General features: G+C 35.7%; 1 protein-coding gene across 7 annotated transcripts in view; it reads right to left on the bottom strand.

The window, feature by feature from the left end:
- MSH4 (mutS homolog 4) overlaps positions 1-21,903 on the bottom strand; it is an 88,204-nt gene that overhangs the window by 54,667 nt on the left and 11,634 nt on the right. For all 7 annotated transcript variants that reach the window (XR_014053590.1, XR_014053588.1, XR_014053589.1 and 4 more), the window contains exons 3-8: positions 19,531-19,691; positions 18,132-18,242; positions 15,576-15,691; positions 14,482-14,655; positions 9,212-9,384; positions 4,795-4,862 (exon numbers count right to left, since the gene is read on the bottom strand). Coding sequence is in view for 4 of the 7 variants with exons in the window: in XM_081490163.1 (XP_081346289.1) it covers positions 4,795-4,862; positions 9,212-9,384; positions 14,482-14,655; positions 15,576-15,691; positions 18,132-18,242; positions 19,531-19,691 (803 nt within the window). In the remaining 3 variants the exon portion in view is untranslated. The remainder of the gene's footprint in view (positions 1-4,794; positions 4,863-9,211; positions 9,385-14,481; positions 14,656-15,575; positions 15,692-18,131; positions 18,243-19,530; positions 19,692-21,903) is intronic.

Consider the following 21,903-nt stretch of genomic DNA (forward strand, 5'->3'; position numbering starts at 1 on the left):
GGTATGACACAATGTGGTCCACTGGAGAAGGGAATGGCAAACCACTTCAGTATTCTTGCCTTGAGAACCCCATGAACAGTATGAAAAGGCAAAAGATAGGACACTGAAAGATGAATTCCCCAGGTCTGTAGGTGCCCAATATGCTACTGGAGATCAGTGGAGAAATAACTCCAGAAAGAATAATGAGATGGAGCCAAAGCAAAAACAATACCCAGCTGTGGATGTGACTGGTGATAGATGCAAAGTTCAATGCTGTAAAGAGCAATATTGCATAGGAACCTGGATTGTTAGGTCCATGAATCAAGGCAAATTGGAAGTGGTCAAAGAGGAAATGGCAAGAGTGAACGTCAACATTCTAGGAATCAGCGAACTAAGATGGACTGGAATGGGTGAATTTAACTCAGATGACCATTATATCTACTACTGTGGGCAGGAATCCCTTAGAAGAAATGGAGTAGCCATCATGGTCAACAAAAGAGTCTGAAATGCAGTACTTGGATGTAATCTCAAAAACGACAGAATGATCTCTGTTCGTTTCCAAGGCAAACCATTCAATATCGCGGTAATCCAAGCCTATGCCCCGACCAGTAACGCTGAAGAAGCTGAAGTTGAACGGTTCTATGAAGACCTACAAGACCTTTCAGAACTAACACCCAAAAAAGATGTCCTTTTCATTATAGGGGACTGGAATGCAAAAGTAGGAAGTCAAGAAACACCTGGCGTAACAGGAAAATTTGGCCTTGAAGTACAGAATGAAGCAGGGCAAAGGCTAATAGAGTTTTGCCAAGAGAACTCACTGGTCATAGCAAACACCCTCTTCCAACAACACTAGAGAAGACTCTACACACGGACATCACCAGATGGTCAACACCGAAATCAGGTTGATTATATTCTTTGCAGCCAAAGATGGAGAAGCTCTATACAGTCAGCAAAAACAAGACTGGGAGCAGACTGTGGCTCAGATCATGAACTCCTTATTGACAAATTCAGACTAAAATTGAAGAAAGTAGGGAAAACCACTAGACCATTCAGGTATGACCTAAATCAAACCCCTTATGATTATACAGTGAAAGTGACAAATAGATTGAAGGGACTAGATCTGATAGACAGACTGCCTGATGAACTATGGACAGAGGTTCATGACATTGTACAGGAGACAGGGATCAAGACCATCCCCATGGAAAAGAAATGCAAAAAAGCAAAATGGCTGTCTGAGGAGGCCTTACAAATAGCTGTGAAAAGAAGAGAAGCAAAAAGCAAAGGAGAAAAGGAAAGATATTCCCATCTGAATGCAGAGTTCCAAAGAATAGCAAGGAGAGATAAGAAAGCCTTCCTCAGCGATCAGTGCAAAGAAATAGAGGAAAACAACAGACTGGGAAAGACTAGAGACCTCTTCAAGAAAATTAGAGATACCAAGGGAACATTTCATGCAAAGATGGGCTCAATAAAGGACAGAAATGGTATGGACCTAACAGAAGCAGAAGACATTAAGAAGAGGTGGCAAGAATACACAGAAGAACTGTACAAAAAAGATCTTCACGACCCAGATAATCACGATGGTGTGATCACTCACCTAGAGCCAGACATCCTGGAATGTGAAGTCAAGTGGGCCTTAGAAAGCATCGCTATGAACAAAGCTAGTGGAGGTGATGGAATTCCAGTTGAGCTATTTCAAATCCTGAAAGATGATGCTGTGAAAGTGCTGCACTCAATATGCCATCAAATCTGGGAAACTCAGCAGTGGCCACAGGACTGGAAAAGGTCAGTTTTCCTTCCAATCCCAAAGAAAGGCAATGCCAAAGAATGCTCAAACTACCGCACAATTGCACTCATCTCACACGCTAGTAAAGTAATGCTCAAAATTCTCCAAGTCAGGCTTCAGCAATATATGAACCATGAACTTCCAGATGTTCAAGCTGGTTTTAGAAAAGGCAGAGGAACCAGACATCAAATTGCCAACATCCGCTGGATCATCGAAAAAGCAAGAGAGTTCCAGAAAAACATCTATTTCTGCTTTATTGACTATGCCAAAGCCTTTGACTGTGTGGATCACAATAAACTGTGGAAAATTCTGAAAGAGATGGGAGTACCAGACCATCTGACCTGTCTCTTGAGAAACCTGTATGCAGTTCAGGAAGTAACAGTTAGAACTGGACATGGAACAACAGACTGGTTCCAAATAGAAAAAGGAGTACGTCAAGTCTGTATATTGTGACCCTGCTTATTTAACTTATATGCAGAGTACATCATGAGAAATGCTGGGCTGGAAGAAACACAAGCTGGAATCAAGATTGCTGGGAGAAATATCATAACCTCAGATATGCAGACGACACCACCCTTATGGCAGAAAGTGAAGAAGAACTAAAGACCTCTTGATGAAAGTGAAAGAGGAGAGTGAAAAAGTTGGCTTAAAGCTCAATGTTCAGAAAACTAAGATCACGGCATCTGGTCCCTTCACTTCATGGGAAATAGGTGGGGTAACAGTGGAAACAGTGTCAGACTTTATTTTGGGGGGCTCCAAAATCACTGCTGATGGTGATTGCAGCCATGAAATTAAAAGAGCTTACTCCTTGGAAGGAAGGTTATGACCAACCTAGATAGCATATTAAAAAGCAGAGACATTACTTTGCCAACAAAGGTCCGCCTCGTCAAGGCTATGGTTTTTCCAGTGGTCGTGTATGGATGTGCGAGTTGGACGGTGAAGAAAGCTGAGCGCTGAAGAGTTGATGCTTTTGAACTGTGGTGTTGGAGAAGACTCTTGAGAGTCCCTTGGACTGCAAGAAGATCCAACCAGTCCATCCTAAAGGAGATCAGTCCTGGGTGTTCATTGGAAGGACTGATGTTGAAGCTGAAACTCCAATACTTTGGCAACCTCATGCGAAGAGCTGACTCACTGGAAAAGACCCTAATGCTGGGAAGGATTGGTGGTAGGAGGAGAAGGGGACGACAGAGGATGAGATGGCTGGATAGCATCACCGACTCGATGGACATGGGTTTGGGTGGATTCCAAGAGTTGGTGATGGACAGGGAGGCCTGGCATGCGGCGGATTCATGGGGTCGCAAAGAGTCAGACACAATTGCGCAACTGAACTGAACTGAACTGAACAAGAACATAGCCAGAGTAAAGTGAAGAACCCTCTATATACATTCTGTTGAGCAGAAGTTTTTTAATCGGATATATTCCCAGCTTGTGTTATTTTTGCTTTTGTTGCCACTACTCTATGGTTTTATACCACATGAGAAGTAATGTAATATTATTTGAAGGTAGACTAAATTCAGCTAAAGATGTATTCTATAAATCTGAAAGCAACCATTAAAATAAAAAAAAAATGAACTTATCAAATAAATCAACAGAGGAGTAAAATGGGATCATAAAAATATCCATTTAAACCAAAAGAAGGCAGAAGAAAAGGAAAAGAGAATATAGGTGAGATAAATGTAAAAAAGTACCATAATGGCAGATTTAAATTGTAACATACCAATAATCTCATTAAGCACAAATGGTATAAACACCCTAATTAAAAGTTCATTCAAGAAGAAACAGGTAACCTGAATAGCATCATATCTATTTAAGAAATTGAATTTTACTCAAGAATCTCCCTACAAAGAATAATTCCAAGTTTTAACAGCTTTATTTGTGAATTTCACCAAACATTTAAGGAAGAAATAATATTAACTCCAGTTATACACAAACACTATGAGAAACTGAAGTGGAAGGAATGCCTCTAACCTCATTGTATGGTATCGATTAACTTTGTTTCAGATTTTAGTTGTTCTAGGTTACCTCTCGTTTGTATATATTGAGTTTTAAAGTGTTTCAGTTATTTAAGGAAACTCCCAATTCTCCTCCTGTCCAACAGCCAAAACTTTTCCATACAATGATATTTTTATTATAAATGAACCTTAAGAGTATTTCCTCTACAATATGAAAAGGCTTCCTAAATATAGATAAGCCTTCAGTGGATTTGCAAAGTAATAAAATTTCAAATAAAATTCTACTGATACACGACTTCTTTCCTTTTTAAGCACATGAGCAAAAATATGCAGGTGATCCTTGAACAACACAGGTTTGAACAGTGCAAGTCCACTCATAGGTGGATTTTATTCAATAAATAGAGTAGAACACAATCCAATTGGCTGAATCTGCAGATGGAGAACCCTTGGATGCAGAGAGCTGACTGTAAAGTTACACGCTGGTTTTCGATTGCATTGGGGGCAGGGAAGAGGGTGCCCTAACCCCCATACTGTTCAAGAATTAACTGTAAATGTATTTCATTAAAGTAAATATTTCTCAATTTGCATTAAAAAGAAATGAAAACCATCTATTATTTTCTTTATAGAATGTGCCTATAGGCACTGAGTATTTAAATTTGTAAAAATCCAAAGCCTTGTTTCATATTTAAAGGTTAAGCATACTTGAAAACTAACTAATCAAACTTCACATAATGATCATCTTTTAAAGGACCTCAGAACTAACATAATTTTTATCTAGTTTATTAAGCAAATGTTTTGTAATCTAAGGTTTTTGAAAACTATGTCCAAACTCTTTAAATAAATATTTGATAAATGAACTATGTCAATTACTCAATTAACATAGTTTTAATTTTAAGTATATCATATATGATAACACATTGAGGAGAAAAGCTTCCTTTAAAAAGGCATAAAAATATTTCAGATAGTAATGACAAAGTACTTTTGCAAAAGACTTTCATATTTTCCAATTGTTACATCATATTAAGACAAGTTATATCACATAATATATAATAAAATAACATAATGTATACATTAACATACCGTGTCTTGCTTTGGAATTTGAACTAAAACAGAAAGAAGTTGCTCTGTATCAAGAAATCTTGCTATAACTGAAACAAACAGAAAATATGAGCAGTTAAACTTTATATTACAGTTTAAAATATAGAGTATATAAAGTATTATCACCAAATAATAATATAGCACAGTTTTACCTGCAAATGCCACTTGTTTTAATTGTCTTCATCTATTTTACATTTACCAGGGATAAAATAATAAATTCTAGTGTTCTTTTCCTAACTTTGATTACTCAGAATTCGTCTTCAAATTTTGACACTGTTGATCACCCCTTCCTTCTTGAAACTCTACTGCTCTGACTTATAGATGTTGCTTATCATAATTTTCTTCCCACTTTTTTGATCTCTAACTTTTCTTCATGATACTTAAATGATAAGATTAAAAGTCTAAAAGCATCGGTCAACCACTAACCATGAAACTTTTCAGAAGTGCTAAAATTCTCTGAACTTTAGCTGTTCTCATCTTTTAAAAGATGAAATGGTTCATCAGAAAACTAAAAATAGAACTACCATATGATCTAGCAATTCCACTCCAAGGTATATATCCAGAGAAAACAAAAATACTAATTCAAAAAAATACAAGTACCCCTATGTTCACAGCAGCATTATTCATAATTGCCAAGATATGGTACTTAAATGTCCATCAAGAGACAGCGAGTAAAGAAGTTGTGATACACACACACACACATGTATACATGTATACATACACAATGGAATACTACTCAGCCATAAAAAAAACAGTAAAATTCTGTCATTTGTGAAAACATGAATGGACCTAGAGGATATTACACTTAGAGAAATAAATCAGGCAGAGTAAGACAAACAGGTACATGTGGAATCTAAAAACTAAAACAAATGAGCAAATATAACAAAAAAGAAACAGACTCACAGATACAGAGAACCAACTAGTGGTTACCAATGGGGAGAGAGTAGGGGAGGAAGGAAAGGAGATGGATGGGGGATTAAGAGGCACAAACTACTATGTATAAAATAAGTAAGCTATAAAGCATATGTTATACAGCAGAGTGAATATAGCCATAAAATTGTAATAACTTCAAACAGAGTATAATCTATGAAAATTTTAAATCATTATGTTGTACACCTGATACTAATATTGTAAATCAACCATATCCCTGTGAAAATAAATTAAATTTAGGGACTTCCCTGGCAGTCCAGTGGTTAAGACTCCATACTTCCAATGCAGGGAGCACAGGTTCAATCCCTGGTTGGGGAACTAAAATCCTGCATGCCGCAAAATTTAATTAACTACTTAAATTTTAAAAAGTTTTTAAAGCAGAACATGAGACATGATATGTTCAAGTAACTAAGAGAAGTTCAATTATAGAAGAAGGCAGAATGAAAAATGACAAGTAACAAGAGGTGCTGTGGGAAACGAGAAAGAAAGCCATCCAGAAGAGTTTGGGTTTTATCCTAAAAGCATTAGAAGAGATTGAAAGATTTTATGCAAGTGGGTATGTGGTAGCCCTGCAAAGATTTCCACATTCTAAGCCCTGGAACCTTTGTATATGTTATCTGGTAACAGGGACTTTGAAGATGAGATGAAGTTTAAGCTTCTTGAAATGGAGAGATTATTCTGGATTATTTGTTAGTCCCAAAGTAATCAATCACAAGAGTCCTTCTAAGAGAGAGACAGGAGGATCAGTCAAAGAGAGAAGATATAAGGACAAAAGCAGAAGCTAGAAAATAGAGAAGAAACTATTCTCCTGGCTTTGAAGATGGAGGAAGATCCACGAGTCAAGGAATGTAGAAGGCCTCTAGAAACTAGAAAAGGCAAGGGAACAATTTTGTCCCAGAGCCTTCAGAAGAAAAATGGACCCACTAACACACTGACTTTAGTCCAGTAAAACTGATTTATGACTTTCAGAATTGTAAGATAATTAATTCATGCTGTTTTAAGCCTCAAAATTTGCGGTAATTTGTTACATCAACAGGAAGAAACTAATAAAGAGTAATATGTTCACATTTATATTTTCAAAAGATTACTCAGGCTCCAATATAGAGAAGAGACTATAAAGAACAAGGCTGGAGGACGAGGCCAAATAGAAGGCTGTAGAAATCAATCAGATTATAGATAAATTGTACCCTGGGCTAGAGCAGCAGCACTGGGAATAGAAGCTAATACCCATAAGATCTATATAGAAAAAAGACTTAACAGTATTTGATGATTAATTTCAGAGAAGGTAAGTGTCAAGAATGACTTCCGGTTAGTTATCTGGTTTGGTTAACAGCTTGGATGTAGAGCTATTCTTTGAAATCAGAAGGGACTGATTTAGAAGGAAAGATGGCACAGTCTGGATACATTAAATCTGACCTGATTAAGAAAGATCTAATAGGTGCTCAGTAGGCAATCAGATACATGGGGCTGAAGGTCTATAAAGATATGTGGGCATGAAATGTAAATTTGGAAGTTACAGGTATGTGAATGATAATTATAAGACCAAGAAGATGGGTAAATCATATAATAAGAAAATACAGAGTAAAAAGGCAACCTAAGACATAGTTTTGAAGCACCATAGCATTCAAGGAATGAGCAAAGGAAAACAAGCCTAAAAAGAAGACACAGGAGTCTTTCTCTCTTCCATTTGAAAGGAAGGACTCTGGGGTTTTCACTGTTACCTGATCAATGACAGAACTTTCTAAAGACATTCCAAGACAGTCTACAGTCCTGCAGTCTATTTGTAAATTATAAAGATAACATTACAAGGGAGATGGACAGTCATAAACTTTTTAAAGAAGTGAGTGACAGAGCTTTAAAAAAAGGAAACTCCAAAGAAGTAGGAGGAAAATCAAATTGTATAATCATAGAAGCAAAGAAAGGCAGTAATTCAATAAGGAGAGATTTTGGCAGTACCAGAGAAGTTGGATTTCAAATAGAACTGTGTGTGTGTTAGTCGCTCAGTCATATCTGACTCTTCGCGACTCCATGGATTATAGCCTGCCAGGTTCCCCCGACCACAGGATTCTCCAGGCAAGAATACCGGAGTGAGTTGCCATGCCCTTCTCCACGGGATCTTCCTGACCCAGGGATAGAACCCAGGTCTCCTGTATTCCAGGCAGATTCTTTACCATTTGAGCTACCTGGGAAGCCCCAAATAGAACTAATAGGTACCCGTTAAATTTAACAACAATGAGACTATGCGTAAATGTTTTAGGCTTGGTTCTCCAGAAAGAGACTCTGAAACGAGGATTTATATGCAAGTAATAGATTAAGAATTTGCTTCCATGAGAAACCAATAGAGAGGAGGACAGGAAAGGGAAAAAAAGCCAAGCAAAAGCATAATTTCAGGCAAAATTCTATGGGAGGTAACTTCAGTTCATGTTGTAGAAGAACTTCTGGACTTTTAAGTTCTTTTCATCGTTATTGCCAAAACAGTGTGAGGCAGTTAGGCTTTCATATTCCCACACTATTCAGTCATTTAAGGGCCCACAAGGCACATTTGACCCTCTCCGCTTAGAGCACAGTCGTCTTAATAGCCTGAGGGTATACCTCTAAAGAGAGTCCAGGTGCAGGCCATTAGAAGCAAAAGCACACAGAGCAAGGAAAAGGAGCACAGAGAAAAGTAAAAGAGATCCAAGAGGATATGGACAGAAAACCAACAATGTCTGCTATATTGACCTTGACAAGAGCAGTCTCAGTACAATAGTGGGCACAGAAAGAAGACTGATTGAAATGGGGTGATGAAGAGAAGACAATATGTGCATAAAATCTGTTTTTCAACAGGTGATGAATGGTAGAATAGAGATACGATGTTGCTGTAAACCATAAGGGTGACCAGTTAAAAATAAGCCTTTCACACCTTTTCCAAAGCCTCACAAAATACACAGGAATACATAGAAAAAAATGAATATACTCAGCAACATTGGAAATGCAGTCAGTCAGTATAATGTCAGAATTTTGAAGAAATTATACTAATTAAAAGATATTTAGAATTGGACTGAAGAAACCTAAAAACTGTAAATACCTTCTAGATTTTCATGTACTACTTCAGTTTAGACCACCAGAACAACAGTGGGAATATAGAAGACAGATCAAGTGGCTAAAATCCAGGAACTAGACTAGGATCAGTGCAGATAAACTGCCCTTTCACTTACAGATTTAAGAAAAAAATTGCACTGCCATGCTAGTGAACAGATCCCAAGGGCAATTATCTTACCTCATGAGTTGGATTGCATCCCTGCAAAACAAATTTTGTAATCCCAAATCCTGGTACCTGAATGTGACATTACTTGGAAACTAGATCTTTGCAGATGTCATCAAATTAAGATAACATCATTGGGATGAGCCTTAACCCAACAGGACTGGTATCATTTAGGAAGACATATATTTTTAATAATTTGTATTTGTAAAAGTAGATGATATTTACCTGACTGAAGTCCAAAAAAGAGTGCCTCATCTTGAAGCAGTTCCTGAACACAATCTAATCTCATGTTAATGGTTTCAACATCAACTAGAGGTTCTAATATGTTAGAACGAAGTCTTCTACTTCCTCCAGGAGTCTTAGTATAATTTAGAACACCAAAGAGCGTGTGATTATTCCTTTAAAAACACAAGTTAGGAAAATTTCATTAAGTATACAAAGGAGAAACCAATAAAAATGTAATTTAACTTTTTAAAATGTATTTATTTAATTACTTTACAATATTGTGAGTTTTGCCATACATCAACATGAATCAGTCATGGGTGTACATGTGTCCCACCATCCTGAACCCCACTGCCACCTCTCTCCCCACCCCACCCCTCTGGGTTGTCCCAGAGCACCAGCTTTGGGTGCCCTGCTTCATGCATTGAATTTGCACTGGTCATCTATTTTACATATGGTAATATACATGTTTCAATGCTATGCTCTCATATTGTCCCACCCTTGCCTTCTCCCACATAGTTTTAAAATAATCCTATAATCTACAATAGTGCTTCTCAAACTTTCATATTCATACAAATCACATGAGGATTCTGATTCAGTCTGGGATGAGGCCTGATAATCTACATTTTAAATAAACTCTCAAGTATGCTGTCAGTCAGTGAAGCACACTTTGATTAACAAGGATCTGCAGCATCTTCTTGCATTAGTGAATGACTTTTTTTCATAGACCAGTTACAATACTTAGACTATTATAAAATGTTCTAGTCCATGGCATTCTATCAATAATAACAAGATATCAATAATACATACTTAAGGGGGAAGAGAACTTTACACTGATAAAACATGTATTTAATATAATCACTCTGTTCTAATTTATGAAGTTAGAGAATTATAAAAGAGAAAGAAAGAAAATAATATCAGGTACAGAAACTATTACAAACAAACAGGACTATACAGAGAATGACAAGAAGGGTTGCTTTAGTTAGGTTGGTTGAAAAAGACCTGTATTTCTATCTGACAGTTGAATGAAGACATCCATACCAAGATGATGATGAGATGGGAATAATTATGGTGACAATGATGGTGAAATAGCTAACATATTGAACACAAAGTATATACCAGGCCTTATTCTAAGAAATGTACATATATTATTTAATTCTAATAACCAGGGTATGAGCTAGATGCTATTATTAACCACATTTTATAAGGGAAGAAACTGAAACGCAAAGAAATTAAGTAATTTTCCTGAGGTTTCCAAATAAGTGAACAATAATAATAAAAGAGTTATCAGTTGAAAGGGGCAAAACAGAACATCAATTTAAGCCCAGGTAGTCTTCCTAGTGGAGAAGGAAATGGCAACCCACTCCAATATTCTTGCCAGGAGAATCCCATGAACAGAAGAGCCTGGCAGGCTACAGTCCATGTGGTCACAAGAGTTGGACACAACTTAGCAACTAAACCACCACCAGTCTTCCTGGCTCTAGAACCAGAAAGATCAAGTTTGGTGGAGCACTGCAAAGTAAGAATTAAGGGAAATGAATAAAGAAGTTGAAAGAAATCAGAACACAGAAGTCCTTGTAGGCCATGGTAAAGAGTCTGAATTACATTCTAAAGGTAATGGGAGCACTGGAAGACTTTTAAGCATTAAAGTTTCAAGATGTAATTTCTGGTTTAAAAGGATCACTTTCTGGCCACTAGGTTGAGAATAGACTAATTGTAGGGAGAGGAAGAAGACAGAGAGACAAGTTAGGGGCTATTATACTTAATAGTAGTCCAGGCTAAAATGATGGAGGTATGGATTAGGGTTGTGGGGGCTTCCCTGGTGGCTCAGCAGGTAAACAATCCACCTGCAATGCAGGAGACACGGGAGATACAGCTTCAATCCCTAGGTTGGGAAGATAACCTGGAGGAGGAAAGGGCAACCCACTCCAGTATTCTTGCCTGAAAAATCCCATGAACAGAGGAGCCTGGCAGGCTGCAGTCCAAAGGGTCACAAAGAGTCAGACACAACTGAGCAACTGAGCAGTAAAAGTATGGTGTTAAGTTTGCAGACTTGGAAATGATAAGACAAGACCCAGGATATGAATGTACTCTAAAGGCTGAGTCAAGCGGATTTACTGACGTATTGAATTTGGGTTAAGAGAAGAAAGGAAATAAAAATGATTTAAGTTATCAGACTATCAAATTTTTGGTATATCAATTTAAACATATTTTTAAGAAATTACTCAAATCAAGCCCTGGCGGGGAGTTGGGAGAAGGTTATCATAGGTAAGTCACAGGTACAATTTTGAGAACTTGTCTTTTGCAGGAACAAAAGAAGTAGGGAGCACACCTAAACCTGCCATTTGCTATAGAAATCAATGGTGGAAACTATACTGAACAAGTGACAAGTCCATAGAAGCATTAGAGCTATTCATTTAGTTCAGTAGGTAGCATGCTTATCTTTCAACCTAATATTCTTTGGTTTAAGTCAGGGAAAAGACCTCAATTTCTCCTCTCAACTACAATATGAACTCTTGGAGGTCAAATATCCTATCATTTAATATATAGCAGAAACTTAAGCAATGTTTGATGATGACAATGGTCAAACAATGATTAACTATGAAATGTGACAAAGTAAAACTGAGTATAAAACCCTTTGTAATAATTACCAGCCTTAGTTATTGACTGTCTATGTTACCCTATGTTATTTTAACTTAGAAAGTCAACAACAGAGTAGTTTATCCAGCTATTATTTTACCTTTTTCCAAGCAACAGAAAAAATATTACTTATTCACTAAGCTGGACAGGAATAACTACCATTAATTACATTCTCCTTTAAAAGGTTATAATTTTAGATCACCATTATCCAGTGTAACTGCAAAGGTGCAGAGGTCACTACACTGATGGATGACAAAAAGTAGTATATACAGTAATATTCCTACTTTACTAAAAGTAGTACCAACAGTACCTACATAGATCTAAACTGTTCTTGATGACTGAAGTAAATAATAAGCAAAATTAGATATGTCTGGAGATTTCATATAGTGGAAAGTAAAGCCAAGATAAGAACACACAAAGTGACACAAATATTTAAACACTGCAGCACTGAAACTGGCACAACCACCTTAAGGCTTCAATTGTCTAAAGCACTCTTTATTCTATTCAATACTCTTAATACTAAAAGTTTTATTTAAGTTTATACCTTTCATTGATATCTGAGGTTATCGATATATTAATTACTGAAAGCTGAGATTTTACTCCAAGCTTACTTACTCCCAACCTGCACTTTACCAAACTAAATAGCTTAAGCTTCCTTGCACATACCATGTTACTATATTGAAACTCATGCTTTCAAAACTTTTTTATTCACTGTCTTACTACTTTTTTCACTCCTTAATCTGGATAACTTCTATTTATATTTCAAAACTCATGTCAGGGCTAAAAAAAAAAAAAAGTCAAGGTATTATCCCCTCTAGAAAACTGTTTCTATAATAATTCTTTTACTCTTTAACTAAGCCAAATTAACTTTCTCTGCTATGATCCCATCATTTTTTATGCAAATTTTCATCACCATACAGTCATCCCTTTCAATAGGGAATTGACTCCAAGACCTCTAACGGATACCAGAATCCGTGGATACTTAAGTCCTTTATATAAAATGGCCTACTACAGCGGGCCCTCCATATCCACCAGTTCCATACCTGTGAATTCAACCAACTGTAGGTCCCTCGGCTACAGAGGGCCTGATGTACTTAGTACATGTTAATGACTTATGATACTATATGTCTCCTCCTCCAGACTATAATTCCTCAAGGAGATAAATCATGACTCACTAATTCTTTGTACCAAATTGAACCCATATTAATCTATGTAGTTTATCCCTACTATCAACACCACCACAGGTTGATTACATTATCTTCTAGTGACATTTTGATTCTAGTTTAGGTACCTCAACCATTATGAAATCTTATAAAAACCTCATGTTTACAGTGTGTATGTGCATGTGCATGAACAACACACACATATGCACAAACACATGAGCAATCTCCCATTCTCCCTTTCATTCATGTTTACCATCAGTATTCATCTAACTGAAGCTAATAATAAACCAATAAAACCAGCAATCTAGTCATACACAAAGACCATTTTTATCAACTACTTCACCTTCTCAAATGATTATGTAGCCCCTTGAATTTCCTATACTTAATGCTTTTAAAACTGGTTGTTTTAGCATTGTAGTTTCTGCACACAATAACTTTTTTATTATGGTAAAACATACAAAACACAAATTTTACCATTTAACCATATTATGCTCACCATTCAGTGTCATTAGGTATATTTACAATAATGTGCAACAATTACCACCATTTGTTTCCAGAGCTTTCTCATCAACTCTGAATCCATTAAACAATAACTCTCCCATTCCCCAGTTCCCCCAGCCCCTGATAACCTGTCTACTTTCTGTTGCTGTAAATTTGCCTATTCTAGGTACTTCACCTTTTGTGTCTAGCGTATTTCACTTAACACAACGTTTTCAAGGTTCATACATCTTGTGGCAGAATTTCAATCCTTTTTAAAGCTGAATGATATTCCATTATATGTATATATCTTATTTGTATACACTTTATTTTATTAGTCACTAGTTGATGGACATTTGGTTTGTTTCCACATTTTGGCTACTGTGAATAACGCTGCTATGAATACTTGTGTGCTAGTATCTGTTTGAATCTCCACTCTCAGTTCTTCTGGGTATATACCAAGAAACAGAATTTCTGGATCATATGGTAATGCCAAATTTAGCTTTCTGAGGAACCACCACATGGTTTCTTAAAGTGACTGCACCATTTTAAATCCCTACCATAAATGGATGAGGATTCTAATTTCTCCATCCTTACCAATTCTTATCTTCTATTTATTCAATAATAACCATACTAACAGTGTGAAGTGATAACTGTGTTTTTGATATGTATTTCCCTAACAACTAGTGATGTTGAGCTCTTGCTTATTGCACCTCTGTATATCTTCTTTGGAGAAATGTCTGTTCAAGTCTTCTGCTTAATTTTGAAATGGTTGTCAGCTTCTTTTTTCTTATTTAGTAAAAATATCTTTTTAAAACTTGATTTTGGTGAAAACATTTGAGCAGTTCAGCAACAATGGTATAAATATTAAAAATGTTTATTTTCAATATTTCTCTACCGAACAACTTTAAAAAATATAAAGTAACTATTCATAAAAAAATATGACAATAAAATATACTGATATATTTCCTAGTAAAAAATGGATAATCTTACCTAGAGTCTTGATTATTAATTAGTAATTCAAGGTTTTGGGCTGATGATGAATCTATCATGGCTGTCTGTTCACTACCCTGGAAACAAATCTTTAGCGATTTTGGTGCATAAACTGAATTTTGAATAAATTCAACATATTTTAATAAAGCTGCAACAGCTGCAAGGCAGTAATATCTGTAAGGTAACCAATGATACATCACTATAAATCTCTGTAATAAAAGTATTGCTATAAAGGAAAACATATATTTTACTTTTAATAGCAAAATTATAAATATTTGCATAGCATTGCTTAAATTCAAAGGGAAAAAGCACTCCAAGTGTTCCTTATTTTTGATGACTAGTTAAATTACCTCTAAAGCATAAAAGTTGATAAAAACAGACAATTTTCTGAAGTCTGAGACTTGAAGAATAAGTTTAAAGAATAAAGTTATAAAGAATAAAAAATGGATTCCCAGTAAGTCACATTAGAATGCAACATTCAATGGTACCATTCCAAGTACATATTTAAATAATATTGAGAAAGTCTGAGGGCTTAAAATGTACAGTCAGGAGATCATAATATATAAGAACGTACCTCATTCCTATATACATCCTATAACGTATAGGATCTTGGTGAGAAAAGACATGATTAACTTAGTGAACAAACAGTCCAACCTGGCTCAAAGAAAGTATCTGTTCAGCATGTTCTACAAAATATCCATTCCAAAAGTATTTCCTGTCTCATTTCAAAGGGGTAAAGGTGTGAAGTAATAGGAACACAGTTTTACCTGTGTTTCACTTCTGTGCCCTCACATTTCTAGTAGCTCTGGCTACTTAAGCTTTTCATTTCAAAGTAAAGTGAGCAGCAATGATTAGGGGAATAGATTATGACTAATTTGGAGAAATTCTATATAAATTAAGTCAGCAAGATATGCTCTGTGTATAAATTTCAGTTAATTACTTTACTCTTCAGTAATTACTGAGTGTGTTTTATGAAACTTTTCTCAGCACTTTTCTCGGTGGTAGGGATATAGCAAAGAACAAAACAGACAAAAGACCTTTCCCTCCTGAAATACACACTAGAGACTTACTACTTGCCCCAAATCTTAACTTACTTTGATTGAACCTCCATTAGGACAGTGTTGAATTCTGCTGTGCATAACTGTTCAATGTATTCTAGTCCTTTTGTTTCATTGAAGTATTTCCTTTGGATAGTAGTGAAATTAATGTTCTGAAAAGAATTTTTAATTTCAAAATAAATTTTAAGTTTCATGCACTTGCCCAAAACTGCTTTCCTAAACACATGCTCATACATAGGTAGGTGGCTTAAAATATTGTGCAAAGCTTATTTTTCATTATTTATTATTTTCTAGAGTTAAATAAGTTTTTCTAGTTATTTGCTAAATGAATTTGAGTAGTCTGTAGCTCTTATTAATCTATCCTCACATGAAATTTAAATACAATAATAAAAAAATGAATCTCTGACTTATACTAACTTTATTCTACAGCAACAACAAAGGTTTTACATTCAGCATCATATTGGGCTTCCCTGGTGGCTCAGCTGGTAAAGAATCTGCCTGCAATGCGGGAGACCTGGGTTCGATCCCTAGGCTGGGAAGATCTCCTGGAGAAGGGAAAGGCTACCCATTCCAGTATGCTGACCTGGAGAATTCCATGGACTGTATAGTCTATGGGGTCACAAAAAGTCGGACATGGCTGAGTGACTTTCACTTTCACTTTCAATATATTATCTTAATTGAGAGAGTGTAAAGATTTATGATATACTATTTGGGAAAGCAAAAAATACCAATTCCAAATATCAAATCTATGAAATATTTTCTACATGAGGTGAATTTAATTTATAGAATAAAGAAAAGGAGATAATGGAACTTTTTTAAAAAGAGCAAAATTTAAAAAAAGCATGCAGTCATAAAATAAAAGGTCTGCTTATTTTGAATAAAAGTATTAGGTAAAAAAGGCAATATATTAGCAATGGACTCTGAAAGAGCTGTAAGACTGAAAAAAAAAAGTCACAAGCAGGTGGAATTTGATAGGTCTCAAGACTGTTTGAACAGTTATCTCATTTAATCTTCCCAATATAACTCTATGACATAAGTCATATTTATCTACAATTTTCCTCTAAGTCAAATTCTGAGAAGCCAAGTAACTTTTCTAATATCAAAGAATTGACATATGCCAGAGCTCAGACTTGAATTTAGATTTCTTTGACTACAAAATCCATGTTCCTTCCATTTCATACTGCTTATTTAATTGAGGTCTTTTTATGGTAAGTGTGATAATAATGTTAACAACAATAATAACATTATTTTTTTTCCCTCTGCTTATGATTCTTTCATACAAAATATTGAGGTGGCCAAAAAGTTCGCTGGGATTTTTCATGTTATGGAAAAACCTGACCAAACATTTTGGCCAACTCAGTATTTCTATAGGACTTCCCAGGTGGCTCAGTGGTAAAGAATCTGCCTGCCAATGCAGGACATGCAGGAGACACCTGTTCAACTGCTGGTTCGGGAAGATACCCTGGAGAAGAAACTGGCAACACACTCTAGTATTCTTGCCTGGGAAATCCCATGGACAGAGGGGCCTGGAAGGCAACAGTCAACAGGGTCGCAAAGAGTTGGACAAGACTCAGTGACTAAGCATGCATGCAATACTTCTATGGCTCTCTCATTTTCACTCCTTTCAGGACTTTGCCCAAATGAAACCTCACCAATGAGACCATTTCTGATTACCCAATATAAAATACCAGTTCTTTAGGAGGTAGATGTTATTATTGTCCCTATTTTACTGACAAATAAAAACTGAAGTTTAAAGAGGTTGAGTAACTTAACTTGCACACAGTCATTTAGAATCAGGATTTGAAACCACAACAGTCTGGCTCATCTGTTCTTAAGCACTAGGCTATATTGCCTTACATCTCAAGGGTAGTAGATATATGTTGTTTTCACCTTCAGAGGATTCATCTATCCCACATTCTATGTTGTTCTGTCCATTTAGGACTGTCAGTTACAGTACTCTGTGCCCCACAGCAAAAAGTCAATGACCAGGGATTAATCAATCATAGTGCTTCTACCCCTAGAAACAGAGATTAATATAACATGTGGGAGCATGAACAAAACAATAACAGTTCAAGGTCCTTCTCTCAAATTCATATATGGACACTGGAAGGAAGAAGTTACTTTTCTGCCTCCTGTATACTCTGGAAAACCCCTTTATTACCTAAAACATTTTTCTTTTCTCAAAGTATATCAAGAGTATCAAATTAAGTAAGTGAATTCCTCATAATTTTTATTACATGTATTCAGTTCAGTCACTCAGTTGTGTCTGATTCCTTGCGACCCCATTGACTGCAGCACGCCAGGCTTCCCTGTCCAACACCAACTCCCGGAGCTTGCTCAAACTCATGTCCGTCGAGTTGGTGATGCCGTCCAACCATCTTATCCTCTGTTGTCCCCTTCTCCTCCTGCCTTCAATCTTTCCCACTACTAATTATATGTATTAGTAGTCCCTTAGCTTAGGACTTGTACTTAGTGAGTACTTTATGGCAAATATAAAGTTACTCAGATTATTGTTCTTACTATATTATAAAATGGATTTTAAAAAATACGAATATCTTGAATGTTACTATTGAGAATAAAAAAATCACTTACCTTGAAATTTTCTGTGATAAGAGTAAACAACTTGGTTGAATTCCCCACAACACAAGCAGTATTTGACATTATTATTTCCAAAGGTGATAAAATTTTAAGTTTAGTGATCACCTAAAATTGTTTGAATAAATAATCTCTTAAATGTAGGCTTAGGAGTCTCTTAAACCAAAAATGTTTCATATTTTTCTGAGAGATAAGTGCTTATAATTAATTCAGAGATATACAAAATCACAACTGTCCTAATTATATATTTCAATTAAACATATTTCTAATGGTGCTATGTTAAACATACATTCTATAAAATTATAAATATATTATCATAAACATAAGCTGTATTGTATCAGCTGTAAGCCCCCAAATAATTTGAACTTATCGAGTATGTATTCCTTAAAAAAAATTTTTTTAATAAAATCATCTACTCGGTATTTTATTCATCTCCATGAAAAACATAAACATTCAATAGCTAACTATGGCAACTCAATCAGTATGGCCACACTGGTATAGCTTAGAAGCTGAAAAGTACAGAAACACAGATGAGAAACATCTGTTTTATGACTGATGCTTTTCACAGTATAAGGTAAATTTATTAGAACTATTCTAGACACAAAAATTCTTAATATGTCAAACATTCCAGTTTAAAAAAAAAACTTTTATCCTATCATTTTTAAATTGCAAAGAAATGTGAAATACCCATATACGTAGTACTAATATCATTTAGGTTGTTAAGTATATTTAAAAATTAATTATTAGGTAGAGAAAGGAAATCTACATACTAGGAAACCAAAAAGGGAAATGAGAGAAAGAAATAAAAAATAATAAAACATTAAAAATAACACAGTATTTAATATTTTCTTCATAACAAAATTCGAGTCAAATAACTTTTTAGAATATAGAGATTAGGAATAGACTACCTGTACCTGACAAGTCACACAAATTCCCATGACAACAGACCAGTGGCCCAAATTAATGATGAGTGATAGGAAGTGAAGGCAAGAAATTGAGGGACTAAATTATCACTGATCTAAAATACTAGTCTCCCTTATTTCTGGAAAATAAAATTAAAATACATTGCAGTGGAAACAACCCTTTGGAGATAGCATTATGACACATGCTATTTTTGGAATAAGTCCAGGAATTATTAGAAGATATTAATTTCAGAAACATTAATAGTAATTTGGAATATTCAAATAACAGCAAAACATGTTATTTCAGAACAAAATAATATTTAAAAATTAAAATCAGAGGTAAAACATGTTTCTTTTAATTCAGAGTAACCTGACTGGTGCAATAATGAATAACCATTATTCTAACAAAAAGTAAACTAATTAGGGAAGCATTGACTTGAAAATCTGCAAAGTACCCTCTAGATGAACCATTTTCTAGGAATATAAATACTTACCTTTGCATATGTTGTATTGTCCGCAAACTGAGATAAGACAATTTGTGGGCTTTTTAAATCAATACTTGCCATTCCTATTTCACCTCTGGCAAGTCCTCTCCCTTCTACAACAGCTACAATAACTGAAGGAGAGTGTGCAGAAACTGCAGATGAGGATGTAGCTGTCAAAATTGTTGAAAGAATATATAAACATAATACTTTGTAGTTCTTTCTCATAAGATCTCAAAGCACCAAATCAATGGCAGAGTTTTAATATCCAAGAAAAAATCTTGTTTTTCTCATCAAAATAAAATCTTTCCATATCCAGACCAAAAATGTTAATTCTCTATTTTGCAAAAACTTAACTTCACATTTAGAAATAATAAATTACATACTGTCTTATTTTGAATTTTACTGGAGTGAAATCATAAGGAAACACTAAATTTGGGATAAGAAAACATTATCTTATTTTGTCATTTAAAAGCTATATGAATTTGAGCAAATTATTTCATAAGTAATCAAAAATCACAAAGTACAATGTAATAACTGCCCTATCTGACTGAAGAGGTAGCTGAAAGGATCAAATGGGATAATATACACAAATGTATTTTGTACAGTATAAAACATCATACATACATCATACTACATACTACATCATACTACAGCTACAAACTATAGTAACTAGATATCTGAATAAGGTTGGATATTTTATTAATGTGCCAAGAATGTCCAAAGTTCTTTACTTGAATTAACTTTGTCACCATGATTCCATCAATTGTTGCCATTCATTCACTAAGTCATCTCCAACTCCTTGCAAACCCATGACCTCCCTATCCTTCACTATCTCCTAGAGTTTCCTCAAACTCATGTCCATTGAGTCAGTGATGCCATCCAGCCATCTCATGCTCTGTTGCTTCCTTCTTTTCTTGCCCTCAATCTTTTCCAGCATCAATCTTTTCCAATGAGTTGGTTCTTCACATCAGGAGGCCAAAGTACTGGAGCTTCAGCTTCATTATCAGTACTTCTTAATACTCAGGGTTGATTTCCTTTAGGTTGGACTGGTTTGATCTCCTTGCAGTCCAAGGGACTCTCAAGAGTCTTCTCCAGCACAATTTCAAAGCATCAGTTCTTTGGCGCTCACCTTTCCTTATGGTCTAATTCTCAAATTTGTACATGACCACTGGAAAAACCACGGCTTTGACTATATGGACCTTTGTTGGCAAAGCAATGTCTCTGCTTTCTACTTTGCTGTCTAGGTTTGTCATAGCTTTTCTTCCAAGGAGCAAGGGTCTTTTCATTTTGTGGCTGCAGTCACCGTCCGCAGTGATTTTGGAGCCCAAGAAAATAAAGTCTGTCACTGTTTCCACTTTTTCCCCACCTATTTGCCATGAAGTAATGGGACTGGATGCCATGATCTTAGTTTTTTAAATGCTGAGTCTTAAGCCAGCTTTTCTCACTCTCCTCTTTCACACTCATCTAAAGGCTCTTTAGTTCCTCTTCACTTTCAACCATTAGAGTGGTATCATCTGCGTATCTAAGGTTGTTGATATTTCTCCTGGCAGTCTTGATTCCAGCTTGTGATTTATCCATCCTGGCATTTCACATGATGTACTCAGATAGAAGTAAGCAGGGTGACAATATACAGCCTTGACATACTCCTTTCCCAATTTTGAACCAGTGTCCAGTTCTAACTGTTGCTTCTTGACCTACATACAGATTTTTCAGGAGGCAAGTCATGTGGCCTGTTATTCCCATCTTTTTAAGAATTTTCCACACAGTTCGTTGTGATCCACACAGTCAAAGGCTTTCACGTAGTCAATAAAGCAGTAGATTTTTTTGGATTCCCTTCCTTTTTCTATGATCCAACAGATATTGGCAATTTGATCTCTGGCTCCTCTGCCTTTTCTAAATCCAGCTTACACATATGGAAGTTCTTGGTTCACTGCTGAAGCCTAGCTTGAAGGATTTTGAGCATTATCTTGCTAGCACGTGAAATGAGCACGATTATATGATAATTTGAACATTGTTTGGCATTGCCCTTCTTTGGAACTGGAATGAAAACTGACCTTTTCCAGTCCTGTGGTCACTGCTGAGTTTTCTAAATTTGCTGACATACTCAGTGCAGCACTTTCACAACATCATCTTTTAGGATTTGAAATAGCTCAGCTGGAATTTCATCACCTCCACTAGCTTTGTTTATCTAGTGCCTCCTATGACCCATTTGGCTTCCACTCCAGGATGTCTGGCTTCAGGTGAGTGACCACACCATCGAGGTTATCCGGGTGATTAAGACATTTTTTGTATTTGATTCTATTGATAGACATCATTAATTTCTCCATTTACTTCTAAGGAGATTGAAGCTTGAATGGAACTGGTAGAATTTGTACACAGGTG

The sequence above is a fragment of the Giraffa tippelskirchi genome, chromosome 5, assembly GCF_054371585.1.
Source record: "Giraffa tippelskirchi isolate mGirTip1 chromosome 5, T2T-mGirTip1v1.2.pri, whole genome shotgun sequence".
Lineage (NCBI taxonomy): Eukaryota > Metazoa > Chordata > Mammalia > Artiodactyla > Giraffidae > Giraffa > Giraffa tippelskirchi.